Genomic DNA, 16,525 nt, shown 5'->3' on the forward strand with positions numbered 1-16,525 from the left:
AATAATCCTGGCGTTTGGCCTATGTTCTGCATGCACACTTTTCAGCGAAACGTTTAGAGCATCTGAACTTTCACACCATATTTGTGGTCAGCAGCATCTCCTGCAATGCCATACTTGGGAGCTCCCAAGGCAATGCCCCATATGAGACTCGTGGATTAGAATCAGGAAAATCAGGAGCTCTGTTAGACACTGGAGTTGATAATTTTGCCTTGATGTGGTTAGCAAAGAGGCAGTCTATTTGAGCAAACTTATACTCCAACTAAATGCCAGCGTATCTTCACATAGGACAACCAAGCTCACAAAAACAAAAAAAAACAACAAAAAAGGTCAAGTTTATTCAAGGAGGAACATCAGATAAGAAAAACTCCTTTCATTCTTTATTGACAAGAAACTCTCATTACTCACGCAGGTTTTAAAGCAGGCTTACTGATACAGTGCAGGACAGATGAGAAAAATACCTGCTATGATTTCTGATTCAGCTGAGAGCCAAACAAGCAAACAAAGCCAGCCAAAAAACTCTTGTCAAGGAAAGCCTGTAACTTTTGGTTGTGCTCACAGTGGAGTAACAGAATTTGTTTAATTAAAGGTAAATAAATAAATGAGCAACTTCCAGTGTGGAGAAACTTACAGCAACACAACTTCTAAGAACAAACCAGAGCCTGATTGAAACTACAGCATCTGGCAGTGGGTTCACTGCTGAAGGCCTGAAATGCTGTATTACTGAGTCAAAGACATTGATCAGCACTGGGGATGAGCACTGTGCTACCACATGGCAGAGCCGTATTCTTTTTCCACTTCTGAAGTGATTGCTATTTTCCATGACCATCAACAACAATCCACTCATTAATTCAGTTCACACAAAACATTTCTGCTTCTCACAGGAATGCGGGAAAATAACTCATCTTAATCTTTTAATGCCTATTCGGAATATTTTCCACTTATGACTGAACATAAGAAAAGCATTTTAATGCAAATTTTGATCACGGAGGAAAATAAAAAGGAGGAAAATAAGTGTGTCTTGTGGCAAAGTAATAGAAATTGTGTATTCCCAAAAGACCTTCCAAAAAGTTCCCGAAGATACATTCTACAGTGAAACAGCTCGTCTTGTTTTCACACAGGAAGTCTTTTTTCTAAGTCTTCTAAAATGAAAATGGGAAATATTGCAATGGCAGTTTGTTGAAACGCTGTAATTACTTGTCACAAAAAGAAGAGCGGCGGTGATCAGAAAGGGGAAAAAAATGAATGTATCTGTTACCCAAACCGTAACGCTACGGCAACAATGCAAATAAAATAATGAATATGTAATAAATACCTACTGCTGTAGTTTCTATGTATTTAATTACCATTGTATTTCAGCGAGTGCTGTTGTCTGCATCATTCTGTCCAACAAAGGAAGGATGTCCCATTGAACAGATTGGTTAATGCTCTGGGGCAACAGATGTCTACTGGAACTGCAGGAGACCAGCAACTGGTGGCCTGCCCATCTTCTGAAAACTTTCAATAGACTCATGCATATGTTCACACAATAGGGCATGTGGTAGAAATGCAAACCTCTTTTTAACCCTTTTATATACGCTCTTTCCCTCTCAACAGATATATGAAGGTCTTTGTTTTTAGGGCTTTTTTTTTTTTTTTTTTTCCTTTTCCAGGATCCTTGGGACACAGCTCATGGCGTTACAGAGTTCTTCAGCCTAACATCTGAACTCAAAACATAAAACAAAACTGATTAGAAGCCTTACGAAATAACTGGGCTAGATCCGACACACTTAGGAATCGCTTCCCAAGTACAAAAGCTTTCAGTGGAACATGTTCCCACCTGAGAATATCATAATGGTCTGTATAACACCACAGCAGCTTCACATGTCTCTTGACAGAGCTCCACCTATTTTCACAAACATAAATATGTATCCATTGTATGGTATAGCAAGGAAAGTTGGTCTGCTTTTTAAAAAAGGCTTTTCTACCACTCAAAATTACATGGTCTGCTTTTTAAAAAGGCTTTTCTACCACTCAAAATTACAATAAACAACAGCTTACTTGCAGAAAAAAAAGAAAACAAAAGACAAAAAGACTCATCACTCAAAGTCAAAACCTTCCTTTACCTCCATGGGGCTAGAATAAAATTGGCTCCACTGATGGATACTGCCTGCCATTTCCAAACTCACGGAAACTTACAATTTCTAAAGCTTTTAGAAGTTCCTGGACAGAATGCACTGAGCTAGAAGACTGCTCCTGAATACACTTTAAGGTAAGTCTTCAGGTGTTTTCTCCTCCTTTTTTCCAGATGCCCAAAGCGTGCCAATCTCTGCTGATGCACACACACACGTTGTCAGAAGGCACACTGACCTGCTGGAACATCCGAAAGGCGAAATGTCCCATTTCTGCAGAGAGAAGCCCCTATACTTACGTTCGCTGGAAAGCACACAGGCATTGGTTTCTTGTAGCTGTTCCAGAAGCAACTCCTTAACACGATTTCAGCTGCAGACTTGAGGCGAGCTAGCAGAACAATGAATGGACGAACAGATGGACCCGCAATGTCTTTGCTTAACCTATTACCGAGAGGAAGGGGAGCCAATCACAACCCGCGGCGCTCACAATTAGTTGGCCGGGCAGATGCAAGGCAACCTCCCCGCCCTGCATCAGGTTTGGGGTTTCTAAGATAAGCAAGTTGATGTCATTCACAGGGGCTGCCCCGGGCAGCATGTGTATTAACGAGGGGTGTGCAGCAACAATGGGCCATACAAAGGAGGCTAGCAGGCAGCTGCTGTATGAGAGCCAGAGTCATTAGGGAGCAGGCTGCCAACAAGAAACACCTGGCTTGGGCAGACTTCGGCTTCTCCTCATTGTTTCTAATTCGTGAAACAAAGAAAGGAATTATTTTTGAGTAGTAAAAGTTGTGAGTTCTATCATAATAATGATAATATAAAAAAGCAGTCCTGAGAAATATAAAGGCTATTCAGGAAACTTCCTTTGTATGAAAGTATTGAAGAGAAACAAATCCATCACTAGCTATTTGCGTTCCCCTTTTCTTGTTAGCAAAATTAATCATATTGGTACAATGTGTGAAGAGCTATGAAAGGAGCCCACACCAAGCAATGAAAAGTATTCAGAAACTGCCTTCTGAATTTCCTGACACTTTTGTACATCAGCCAGTAAGTGTAATAGATGTGCACTTATGCAGAGCTATAGCAGGACTTGTGGGTATATTTCAGTTTTGCTGGAAGGCAAAACTGATTAAAGCAACCCCAAATAATATTAATACATGGAACAAAGAGTATTTTGGTGCAGTGGCATTGAAGCATTAGGACACTCGACAGAAAGGCACTGAGAACCACCCTTTGTCTGGGAGCCACTCATATTTGTTTGCAACAGAGCTTCTTTCCCTGTTATTTCATAGCTCTGCTCAGGATGTCAAGACCTTCCTGCTGCTTTGCAGGGAAATCAGGAGCTTGGCCTCAGCCAATGCTTTGTATGTTCTGCCTTATTTTCATGGAGGTAAGCCCCACTGAAACCCAAGCCCAGCCTTGCCCACCGGTCCCAATGCAACAGGCCCCACAAGACACACACTGTGCCATGGAACAGCAGCAAGCCCTGAAGCTCAATTAAAAAGACTGAAATCCCATACCATCGTGCCACTGCACTGATGGCCACATCACACACTCAGCAAGCACGCTGCCCAGAAGGAGCCCACGCTCTGTTCTCTCTGGGTTGCACTGCCCATGGCCAGCAGCAGAGCTGCTGCCTCACAGCCCTTCAGCTGGTGGCAGGAGGAGCTCCTCACTGATTTCTGCCACTGCAGCACAAAGGCTGAGGGAAAGCTACCCACCAGCCCAGTGGGAAGCCTGATCTCCAGCACTGGATTAAGCCTCTTTGCGAACAGCAAATAAAAGCAGTGATCTGAAAAAGCTAATCAGACCCTGCTGCGGTATTTAGACTACCTCAGTTGCTGGTATTGGATAACGTTAAGCATATTAAAACTCCTGTAGGCAAAATAAGAAGCCAGCCCGGTTCACCTATGCCCAAGAGCTGCACGCAGCATCACTTGGCATCAGGCATTAGTTCAGGATCTCCCTAACCAGAGCCAGGCACTTTTTGTGCTACCCTCAGCCAAAAAAAGCATTTCTGGTATGTAAGGTACCAGTTATGTCCAAATGTAACACGCTGAGAGCTTCACAGCACAGAATCGGTGTACGCAGGGATTCACATACACAGTTCAGGCAAATTAATGATCCGGTGTGGGAATCTGCCTTAAAAATAAGGGTATGAGCTTTGCTAGTTTACTTGCAAAGAAGCCTTAATGTGTTCTACAGTAACAAGTATAATAACAAACAACAATGCACAAAACCAACCCCCCCCTACACACACCACCAAACAACTTCCCACGCTTCAACATCATGTCTTCATGGAATCAGCTCTGACTGTCAGTTGTTGATCTTCACTCTAAATCTTCACTCTCATGCTGACTGAACTTAAGTACTTGTGTTACACTCTCTTATGTTAAATATTCCAGCAGGCTGCAGTTGCATGAATTAAGAACACGTTTTCTAATTCCACCTCTTGTATGATGTCAGCTACTTAAGGCAGCCGCCTGTACCTGAACAATTTTCTCAGCTCATCCCTACATGTTGTGCTGCCCAAGGCTTACAAGACATCACATCATCCTATTAAATCATGTCTGCAATGACAGAAAAGCCTTCCAACTGGGAATGAGGTGGTCAACAAAGAAACCTTAGTCAGAAACAATGTGGATCTCCCATCACATCTGTGATAGGCTACAACAGCATCATTAGGAAGTACGTGGTGCAAATGAATGAAGAAAGCTCTGCCTGGCTAAAACCTGCAAAGCCAATAACTCGACTAGTTGTGCAACCTCGTGTTGCCACCTTTCAAACACAAACAGTCAGTAAATTAAATCCAGTCACCAGAATAAATCATTTGGCAGCTCTTCCAATTTCTGGTCTTTCAAGATCAGGAAGCTCCAAACACCTATTTTTTGAGGTTCCCAAAGATCAGATGTCACAAACAGTGATCACTGGGTCCCTTATGCCATCTGATTGAAGAGTAAGGAAACACAAAGCCATGAACTGGCTGGACATGGCAGGACAGTCAGGGACTGGGCTGAACCGCATGGCTGAGGGGTCCCACGGGCCAGAGGAGAGAGCTGCAGCACCTGGGAAATTGAGATGGTGTGGGCTGAAGTCATAGGGGAAGTGCTACCATAAACGAAAATCAGAACAAAAATAGCTGCTACTTGCAGCCAACTCTTCTCATTTCAAACATGAAAACAAAGCCGTTTTTTAAGAAGAAATGTTTTTATGCGAGCATACAAAATGGTCATTCTGTAGTTCAAGTGGTATCATTGCAGCAACCAGAAAGACGACTTGTCCTATTACAGCGTTTCATTATCTTTTATTGTAGAACTTTATGCTGTGTCCAGTAATAAATGATGCATTTGCAAGAATAGACTGCACAAGTTTAAATCAATCACATACCATCGCATGTATGAAATAGAGACAAAGGTCATAGACCGAGACAAAGCCCACTGCTGTGTCATGGCAAAATATCCTACATTTACTATTGTCCTGGGGAGCTGCAAGGGAAAGGCTTGTATTTCAGATCATGAAGTGGAAATAAAACAAAAATTCCTCTTTATCAGTTAGCAACTGGAGCGGAACTAACTATCTCAAGTATAACACTTGGAAAGAAGGCTGCTTAGCTTTGAGGAATGGCAAATGGAGCTCACGGCAGCAGCTATATGGTCACTAAACCAAACAAAAACCCACCACCACTCCAGGCAGGGGAGTGGATCCAATGACCAGCATAAAACTCCCTGGAATTCAGAAAAACAACTGGTGTCATGATAAAGATGAGTAATGCTTTGCCTAGGGAAAAGGACTAGCCTTAAAAAAAAAAAAAATAATTGCAAGTATCGAGCATATTTTAAAACGTAGAGCTATTTCTCTATAGAATAACATATAAAACAACTTCCAAATACACTGAAGCAAGTAGCAAGGAGTTATTGCAATTCCAGAAGACTCAGCTGCCTGTATTTATACTTAACATTTAACAAAGCAGAGAGGCATTCCCCACCAGGCCATCACTTTCAAAGGGTCCCAGGCGGCCTGCAGGTTCAGATATAAGCCTTCCAGACGATCAGTATGGACTGAGCACAAAACCAGAGCAATGCCTCTCCATGGAACCACAGCACCACAAAACTGCTGAAGTTTGAAGGGCTCTGTTCTCATTGCACGCTGCCTTCAGGGATTTATAGACATTGACTGGATCCTCCTGAGCCTCCCCTCTGCCAGGCTGAGCAGTCCCAGCTCTCAGCCTTACAGGAGATGCTCCAATCCCCAAATCATCTTGGTGGCCCTTTGTTGGATTCTCTCCAGTATGTCCGTGTCTTGCTGAAACAAAAGACCGTAAGGCCTACACAGTGCTGTGAATTGTTCCCTGACACAGATCCTGACAGAAAGAAAATATAATGTCTCTTTTTCCTTTTAAAAATGCAAATACGGAAAAACGCAACAGCCACCGCCAGTGCTGAGTGCAAATCCAATTGTTTCATTTGTTTTCTTTAGAACTGCCCCGTAACTCAATATCTTATATTTCGGTCTGCCTTTTCTGGTGGTGCAAGAGCCTAAACTATCTCAAGCTATTAAGAAAACAACCCAGATTAAAAATCTCTAAAAAAGAAAGAGGAAAAATCACCCGCCAATAGTTACCCCATCCCAGACTGCAGGTCCTCTCCCGTTTTTACCCGGCCCGCTAAAGAAAACCAAGAAAAGCCACTTTCAATCTGGGCCTTCCGGCTCTATTGGGAAACTCTCCAGGTGGCTGCAGGCCAGAAAACACCCAAAGCCCCCGCATGCCCCAAGATGGCAGCTGAGCACCTTCCACCACTGTCAGCATGGCAACACCGCACATCTCCACCACAAACCATTGGACAATTAGTTTAGGATCAGGATCACCGCCAAAGACCACACCGTTAAAGTTCTTAACTTCTTAAAAATTATTATTGCTTATGAATTGAAGCAGAGACACTGAGATACAAATCACTCTAGAGACCAAAAAACAGTTTCCGGTGATATATGTTGGATTTGATCTCTTCCCACTTGCAGAATGAGTCACGCTGTCTGGGTGTTTTCTGAACATGAAAATCTGAACTGCCTAATTAACTTTCCTTGTGACAATATTGGGCGTCCAGACAATGCCTACAACTGTACAAAGCGTACGCCGTCATGCCTAGCAAAGTACTTCTATTCAAATTTGTTCTGTCAGAAGAAAATCCTCTAACAAAACTAACGTGGTTAAGTGAAAAAAAAAAAGAAAAACGAAGCATTCTCTTCATTTAAATACAAATTTAAGAGACTTCACTAGTCAACCTCACATCTTTTATCTGTGCCATGCTATTATTAAGAGTCTGAAAGGAGTGTCAGAGGAAAATAGGCTTCTCAAACCATCTAGCGACATGGACAGGTTGTGTTCCAGGTCAGGCTGCTGGCAACAGAGCTCCTTAATCTCCAGGGTTCCTGGACGGAGTTCAAGGTGTTGGCTGGATTCTGTGTAGCCCTAAATGGCTTCACAGGGCTATGCCTGTTTGAGAGACAATTCCTGCGCCTGTAGCACACTGCTGCAGTTGTCATTTTGGACTGGAGCCTTCTCCGAGGGAGCTGCCAGCAGCAGATTTTCTGCATGACTTTCAACCTTATAATTTATTGGGATAAAAAAGACAGAAAAGCATGTTAAGGTCCAAATCTTCACCCAGATTTTACAGTTAAGAAGCAAGAAAGACAGAGCTGGCAAATATGGTTTGCTGAGACGCGCTTAGTAGATAATTCTTTCTTACTTTCTGGGGAAGCTTTTAATAGAACTGACAAGCAGCAACAATAGGCAGCCCGTATAGTAAGTAGGTTACTGTAGTTGCAAATCCAAGTTCAAAAATAAATTAAGAGAAAATAGCTACACAGCAGCCTATCAGACTACCTGTCACTTGGGCATGGGATTTTCTTGAGGTTTGCTGTATTCCTGAAATCAGGAGAGCCCACCAGGAAGTTTGTAACTAAGCTACACACACCGTGCCTTTGAAATCCTAGTATTTTATATATTAACAAAACAGCTTGCCCCCTTTCATTTAATTATCTAATATATCAAAAAGAGACAAACCATCTGTTAGCGATTTTACATAATCTTTGTAGGTCTTTGGAGTCCCAGATGCACTTCATTCTAAGCTCAGAACGTTGCAACTTTTAAATTAGAAATGAATACTGAGGACAAAATTTCCTCTACGTTTAATACCCAGGTTGTGGTTTTATTGCTAAAGTTGGAAGGCAGACCAGATTTTTGTCCCGTGAGTGAATACCTGGTACAGATTCTTCTATTAAGGATAATATACTGCAAGCCTTTTTGGCCCTCAGAGCTCTCATTCTGTGAGTTGCAACTACTGGCTGTTATTCCTTTGGTGCATGCCTTTGAAGAGAATATTTCTGTCTTCTTCACACCCTCTCACTATGCGGCTGAGGAGAGCAATAAGAACTCCCGCAACTTCCCCTTACCGTGGCTGAACACATTTAGGTGTCCCAGCCTCTCTGCAGGCAAGTACCTCAGCCCCCACCCACCCTGGCAGCCGCTCTCAGCACTCCCTCCAGTAAGGCCACGTCTTCCGCCGTCCTTCAGAGACCAGAACTGGACATAGCAAGGCAAGCTCCAAAGTGCTAAAAAGAGGCAAACAATCGCTATATGATCTACAGACTTCATGCTTGCTAATGCAATACATTTGGCCTCATTACCTCTTTTTGCAACATCATCTTGCACTTACCAGGCAACGAGGCTTTCCTTTCCACAAAAGCATTCTGCATCAGCAGATGAACTAACCTGTACTTGCAATGCCCACTGGAGGCATCTGCTTTCAGCCCCCTGCTACATCTTCTTCCCAGTTCTCCCACAGGCACACTTAGATCCAAGACGCAGATGAACAATTCAAATAGCTTTCTGTACACAGAGAACAGAAAGATCAGCATCGGGATGACGACGTTTGTTCTCACAGTGAAGGGTTTCCTTCTCTGAGGTTCCATACATCGTTCGTAAAAATCTGCTGTCTGAAACTCAGCAAAGTGCTCTCATCGGCAGAGAAAGAGCCAAAGTCACTTCTATGTATCTGTCCCGTCTTGGTGGAATTCAAAGAATAATGGATTTTGGTGCAGCTCCACGTGAGCTACACTGCTAGCTGGTCTCATGAAAGCTGCCAGTTTTACGGAACAAATCAGATGCAGAACCACCACCAAACACCCAACAAAACCTCATGGGGAAACCACGCGTGGAACTAAGAGTTAAACTTTAGTAAAGTTCAAACACAGTTATTCTGAGTCTTGGAAAAATGCTGGCTGTGTCAGCCCACAACACAAGGACATGTGAAACTTCTGGGAGGAACTGCAGTTTCTCTCGTAACTCATTGGGCAAAGGGACGTTACCAAGCGCTGCTCATCGCACAAGGAATGGTCCATTCAGGGAAGGAGGCAGAGAGTTCAGAGAAAACCTCTCAACTTTGAATGACTTTGGTGATGAGGTCAAACTCCAGCCAGCGGGCACCACTGAATGCATTCATGAGCCACACAACCTTTTGGCTGGAACCAGCTGAAGGCTTTGCCAATACATGTGCGATATCAGATGTTATTATCCTCTATGTAACAGCTACCACAGAAAGCTACCAACAGACAGATGAGCAAGTGTCTGGAGGAAACTGGAGCTAAAGCAGAAAGCTCTGATTTCCATCCTCCTGCTCTAAGTATGGGCTGTAGCTCAGCAATACCTTCAGGAAGCCCAGACTGTAATCCAACTGCGACAGCACTGAAACAGCAACGAGTCCAACTGACAGCTCAGCTGGCAGCCAGCAAGGACAGCAGCAACAACCTGAGAGCAGCTGCTGGAGCCTTGTGAGCTCAGGTGCACTGCCCTGGGCATCTGCAGTCACAGCCCTTCCCTGGCCAGGAGAAACCACTTCCAGAAGTGCATTCAGCAAGATGAACAGTAGGTGCTGGGACTGCTGCTGACTGCAGAGATTATCTGAGGTTTTTGAACGAGTTGAATGCTTTAAGCTTGGAAGGCCTTAGGGGATGCTGCTGCTACAATCTGTGAGGCTCTCAGAGCCTCCACTTTTGATAGAGTGGAGAGCTCCATGAAAGAAAGCACTGACAGCACTTCACAGGGGAAGCGTCTCATCATCGAGGATGAGGATTTACTACTTTGTGCAGGAAAGATGAGGTAACTGAGCGCTTCAAACAACAGCTTTACAGATGATGGATTTGAGAGAGCTACCAAATCTGGGCACCAATTATAATGCAACTGGAAAGCCCAGTGACAAGGGGTTGCAGATAGCAGCCACTGACACTAGCGCCAGTTTGCAGAGCAAAAGTAAACGAGGACAGTAGTTTCTAGTAACAGAATTGGAGCCTCCCCCTCCAACCAGTCTCAGGCCAAGTGCCACATTTCACGAGCTCTGGGATAAAAGCTTGAAGTCACAGCAGAACAGAAATTTTCATCGCAACGTTTCGAAGTTTTATGGCAATTTTCTTCAAGAACTGACTCACTGATTTCTCAACTCATCACTTTTTATAGCTCAGCTGGGAGGATGGCTCACACACACGGTCTTTTAGGAACTGTCACGACAGTTTTTGTCAATTACTGAAGCACTCAAGGATTTCAGACTCTTACCAGCCTCGGAGCCCTCGCTGCCCACAGCAAGCGGATTGCTTGCCAAGTACTTGCAGTAGCAACAGAGACATGCTTCCTGCTCAGCACCTCCAGCTTAACCTATTTCCCCAGTCCTGGGCACTACTCTGTAACTTCCAACCTCCTCCTAAGACATTCCTTTCATACCAACAGAAATTACTGTATTTCTTCCACTGGGAGGATTACTAATGACCTTTAAACTCTCCTTCACTCCCAACCACTTAGCGCTGCGCTGTCTCTTCCTCACTTCTCTCAAAATACCAACTTCCATTTAAACAAAACCTCTCCTTCTGAACACAGCTTTAGTTTTCTCTTTGCCCACCCTCAAGGAAACCACATTTTATAAGAACACGAGTTAAACAGTTTGTACAATCCTGCAGAAGTTTTATCCTAAAAGAATTCAGACTCCAATTTCTGTTTTAGCCTCAAAATACTCTGGGCTCAAACAAAGATTTTTCCTGAGTTTCATCATACGACCTTTCTACATTTAAAGGTCAGGAGACCCTGGGAACGGTGTAGCGTTCTTTTCTGCATCTATATGCACATACACAGGTACACTTGAACAGGCATCTCCCTTCTCAGTGAGGAGGCTGATGAATGTGAAACCCAGAACACTACACTGGTGTCATAAATCAAGAGAAAACAGCCTTACAACAGCCAGGCAGAGCGCAAGGGGAGCCTGGCAGAACACAGCCAGCAGCTGCAGAGGGAGAGATGCTGTTCTCCTCCCTCAAGCTTCAGAAAGGTCATCTACACCTTTCCAGATGGGACTACACCAGTAAAGGGCTGAAAACCCAACTGCTCTTTCAGAACACTTGAATTCGGCAGCATTCAAGAACAAAAGGAGCTGGAGTTTATCAAAATGCTGGAGTAATTCCTGAACTTGGGGGCACAGCATCCTTGCAGGGTAGGAAAGTGTCAAGTGCCGAGTCCAGCACTTCCGTAAGCAAAATGCAGTCTGAATTTCTGGTAGCGTGAGCTCAGCCTCATACAAGAAATGTGATCTGGCGTGAAGTAATCAATATGGAAACAGGTAAAGAGAGCAATGCCTAATTCATCTGGAGCACAAAGCCCCAAGGTTAGGAAAACCTTCACCAACTTCTGCTCATCAATAAACACCATGGCATGGAACATGCTTTTTGACAGAGCCTCAAGCTGCTTCGCAGCAATATGTGAAGACGCAGAGCTTTACACTGGAAAACATCCACCCATACCTCCCCCCTCAAACTCCTATTCCACATGACATATAGAGGAAAAACAGGGAGGGGAAAGAAATTAAAGCAGAAGGAAGGGGGGAAAAAGAAGTAAAATTTAAGAGAGAAATGCCTCATAATTCTACCAGGAAGGCAATTATGAGCAGATTACAATTGATTTTCTATCTGTGTGCTAACTGGAAATGACCAGGAGGTATGAAAAATGACTCCACTTCTTGTTGCACCATCCTATCTCTGCTGTTGTCATAGACTGCTTTTAACGTGCAATTTAGTAACTAAAATGAAATAAGTGACAATTCCGAGCATAAAAATCGGGCTGGTTCAATTAATGGGTTACTCGCTCCAAACATATGGCAGTGGTGGTACGCCCAACTGTAAATATTTAGTGTGCTGGAAGACAGGAGGCATTTTAAACATAGCTATGCAGCACATAATAAGCGATATAATGCATAGCTGCACAATAATTCAGTCCAAGGACAGAGACATTTCATTCTTTTTTGCTGAAACCACTCACTAAGGTCAGCGTGCAACATCTGCTTCTTCTGGTACCTCCAGTGTAGTTTCCAGTACCACGCAAACAAGAAGTGTAACCACCTCACGGCTAATAAGGACACTGGCCAGCTGCCATGGCAACAAACACGACGGAAATGAGTGAATGAGGAAATATCTTGAATAACTTTAAGAAAAAAAAACCCCAATCACAAAAGCCCCTTTGCACTACTTCCGAGCTGCACGTGGGACACTGCTTCACAGAGCAGCAAAAGCAGCTGAATAATATTTACAGAACAGGAAAAAGGTTCAGTTTTACATCATAACCTCACTTGTTTTCCAGCCATCGCTTTAATTACTGTAACCCCCCCCCACCCTCCTTCTGACTATTGTTGTTCTTTCTCAATTATTTCAGCTTTTAAGAATAAATTAAAGGACAGACTAAGAGCAGATCCAAGGGCTGGGAGCCGAGGCTGGAAAAAAATAGTAATCAGATTAGGATCTGTTGTAATTAAAAAAGAAAGTGGAACCAGTGAAAAAAAATCTCCACAGATGGGAAGTACGGAAGGGTAGATTTGCTTTTAATTATTATTCTTTTTTCATACTTGCTCAAGCCAGAAGCTTGGGATCCGATGCAGAAAGCACTGAACAAGACTCAATGATGACAGTACCGTAAGAAGTTGCCCTAAGCGGCACATAACCCTGCCCCTAAGCACGGAGCTGCTTGTCCGCAGCCATTTCTGAGCACAACAAAAAACACCTGGGTCAAACGAGTTCCTCATTTCAGCTCAGGGTGACTTTTACTTGTCTTGTTCCAGTTCACTTCAAGAATATTTTCAGCTGCACGTAGGATATGTGAGATGTCAGTAAAGAAAACTTGGTAATGCTTTTGACCTACCTATTTAAAATTGAACAGCAGACGGTTTCATCAACTATTGAACTAAGTCTTCTATCTTTTCAAGTCTCATCCACTGCTAGCCTACTTTCCTTCCAAGAAAAACAGCTCTGGAATACCAATAACAAGTTTAAAAGCTGGTACGACCCAGCAAAGCGAGCAGTGAAATCACTCCAGCGGATTGCTGCTCAGCTCAACATTCAGCCTAAAGTGCACAATCTACACAGATGAGTCAGGTCTGGGTAATCCTTCATGCTCCATCTGGTTGAGTGTAGAGGGTTTGTTTTGAAACTGCATACCTTAAATAAACTCCACTTCTCTTTGCATTTACATCCTAAGACCACATTTCTTCAAAGCTTATTGAGTTGGACAATGCCTAAAAATAGGTTCTGTGGATCTTTATCTATCAGGACCTCATAAATACTAACTAAAGGATCAAGAATGGGAATGTTTATTGTAAGACCACTGAGTGACCACTGCCCTATAGATGTTTTGTGAGGTGAGAGCAGAGCAGCCACACTGAATAAAAAAACAAGGACACAGCGAAGTCTATGGAGGGTTGGGATATCTGGGTTTGGTTCAGCCACCTCCATTAGAAAAGAGTAAGTTTTGGGTTTCTCATCACTGTTCTAATAAACAAAAAAGACGGAGAGGTGAGAAAGAGAAAATACAAAGCCAGCTACCTATGGAAGTAAGGTAAGCGTACTGAAACAGCAGCAAACTTTGGGCTGAGAGAACAAACTGTCTTTAACACGACAGCATGCAAGAACTTCAGTCTGTTTGCTGCAGTACACTTGGCTGGGGTGGAAGCTCACCTCAGAGTGTTACCAGACAAACCAAGAGTGTTCATCAAGACTGAAGGCCATCCTGGATGGTGTGAACTCACTGGACTGCTCCATGCTGGGTGGCACAGAGACAGTGGCAGAGGGAGCACCCTCCCACTTCATGAACCCACACATACGTGGATGGTTTATTCTCCAGTTAACCGTGTAACTCCAGGATCCCCCAGTTATGAATGACACCTCCGCTCCTCAGAGTGCGAGGACAGGGCACGGCGCACAACACACGGCAACACACCTCCCGTCAAAGCAACACGCTGCTTAACGGGCTGGATTCTCCTGCTGCCTTTTGGCAGCGCCAGGGTTCCCAGCACCTCTTCGCTCCCCAGAGAGCAGCGCCGGGCAGCGTCCGTGCCCGGGCCGCCGCCATCCGTGCCCGCGCTCACTCCCACCTGTCCGCAGAACCGGACTCGGGCGGAGCTCGAAGGGCTCCCCGTCCGCTCCGGGCTGCGCAGCGCCCCGCACAGCGCTCACACCCGCGGAGCTGAACCCCGCCGTCCCACCAAACGATTATAACGCTTATATAAGCAGCAGCTCCCGGCAGGACGGGCGCGGTACCTGAGACAACTTTCCGATTCCCTCCCAAGTTCCTGGTACTCGGCGGCGCGGCTGCCTCGTGCCACGGCGATGGGTAGAGCGGCGTCGGGCGCTCCGCAGGGCTGCCGGGCCGCCTCCCGGCACCGACGAGGAGGAGAGGAGGAAAGTTTCCGCAGTGCGCGGTCCCGGAGGGCGGCCGGCGGAGCGGCGGGCAGGGCCGGCTCCTACCTCCGCGCGAAGCACCGAGCGGCGGCGGCGCCTCGTACCGCCCGCCGCGCCGCGGCCTCCGCCGCCGGGTCGCACTCCGCCAGGCGACCTCGGGGAGGCGGGGGGCGGGCAGGGCCGGCACAGCCCCGCCGCGGGCCGTGTTTACCCGCGCGGCGGCCCGGCCCCGGCAATGGGCGTCACCGAGGCGGGCCGCCGCCGCCGTCGCCCCCCCCTCCAACCCCAACCCTACCCCGCCACCCACCTGCGGGCCGCTCCGGCGCTGCGGGCGGGAGGAACGGCGGCAAGGTCGCCGTCACCTCTCCCGCCGCCCAAGAGCGCGGCCACCGCCCGCTTCATGCCCGCGGAGCTCGGCTCGCCCGGATCCTCCTCGTTCCCTCCTCCTCCGCCAGGGAGGCCGGGCCGGGCCGGGCCGCACCTGCCGCCGGGGCGCCCCGAGGCGGCGACGGGCTCCGCGCTGCGCCCGTTCGGCCCGCACTGCTCGCCGCGCTGCGGCCTTCCCCGCTGCCCGCCCTCCGCCGCCGCGCGGGGCTGCGGTGAGGCCGGTGGAGTGCCGCGGCGTTCCCCGGCTCCGCTTTGTGCTGGAGGGGCTGCGCCGCGTCCAAACGGGCCGGCTTCGGCCTGGGTGTCGGTCCTCCGGGCCCGCCCTGCCGCCTTCAGAGGAAACCTCTGTGCTTACAAACGTTTGCCGTTGAAGTCTCCTCGTACCTTACTGTCCTTGTCTTTACAGGTGAAGAAACGGAGACCGGAGAGCTCCTTGCCACGGATCGCAACCCGACTCAGCCACAGACTTAGCAGAAACCTTAATTTCCGTCCCATGCTCTAATTATGGGAGGTTTCCTCCCACCTCGCTGTTACTTTTGTGGAGATGAAGTAATCTCCCTCGCGCCATCCTACGGAGCCGCCCGTGTGCGTGCGGCCGTGGCTGAGCGCCAGGAGCTGGTTGGAGACATGAATGAAATCCGGGGCTGTGCTTGAGGTTTGCCGGCTGAGCGTAGCCGGGGTGTGACACAAAGCTGCTCAGGAGCTCCGCGTGTGTGCGGCTCTGCTGGCCTCCCATGCGCTGCTACCGCAGTTCCTAAAGATCTTTTTTCAGGTTCCCAGCAGAATAATGGGCTACATTTCTGAATTTTACATGTGGTAAATCCTGTACGGAAATACAAGCCTGAAAGACCATTCTGCAGGTGTATTTTTCTGATATAATATGATAAATTCACTTGCACAGAGGATTCTAGAGGAACAGACCGTGTCTCTTTCCTGTATATGTTTCGGTAAGCCCTCATGACATGAACTGTAAGAGCGATGACGTGGTTTTGTCTGATCATCTCTCTCAATTTGCCTGACCCATCTGGTGGCCTTCTGTGATGGACTGATGGCTCTGGTGGACAAAAGAGGGGCAAATGATGGCTTCTATTTGGGCTTGTGCAAGGCCATTGACATGGTCCTGCACCACAGTCCTTATCTCTAAACTGTAGAAATAGGGATTTGAAGGCTGAAGTATTCAGTGGATAAAGAGTTGACTGGATGGATGCAGGCAGAGGGTTGCGGTAAAGGGCTCTGTGCCAAGGTGGAGACTGGTCATGAGTGGTGTTCCCAGG

At 46.3% G+C, this 16,525-nt stretch overlaps 1 protein-coding gene across 3 annotated transcripts in view; it reads right to left on the reverse strand.

The window, feature by feature from the left end:
* The window catches only part of ZC3H12C (zinc finger CCCH-type containing 12C), a 36,069-nt gene extending 20,190 nt beyond the window's left edge, over positions 1-15,879 (reverse strand). The window contains exon 1 of one of the 3 annotated variants that reach the window (XM_072343464.1): positions 15,636-15,879. In XM_072343464.1, the coding sequence (XP_072199565.1) occupies positions 15,636-15,746 (111 nt within the window). In that variant the 5' untranslated portion in view covers positions 15,747-15,879. Of the gene's footprint in view, positions 1-2,407; positions 2,621-14,723; positions 14,829-15,635 lie in introns of those variants that run through there. The other 2 variants (XM_072343480.1, XM_072343473.1) reach the window with 2 other exon arrangements.
* Between the last annotated feature and the right edge of the window lie 646 nt (positions 15,880-16,525).

Source organism: Excalfactoria chinensis, chromosome 1 (assembly GCF_039878825.1).
Source record: "Excalfactoria chinensis isolate bCotChi1 chromosome 1, bCotChi1.hap2, whole genome shotgun sequence".
Lineage (NCBI taxonomy): Eukaryota > Metazoa > Chordata > Aves > Galliformes > Phasianidae > Excalfactoria > Excalfactoria chinensis.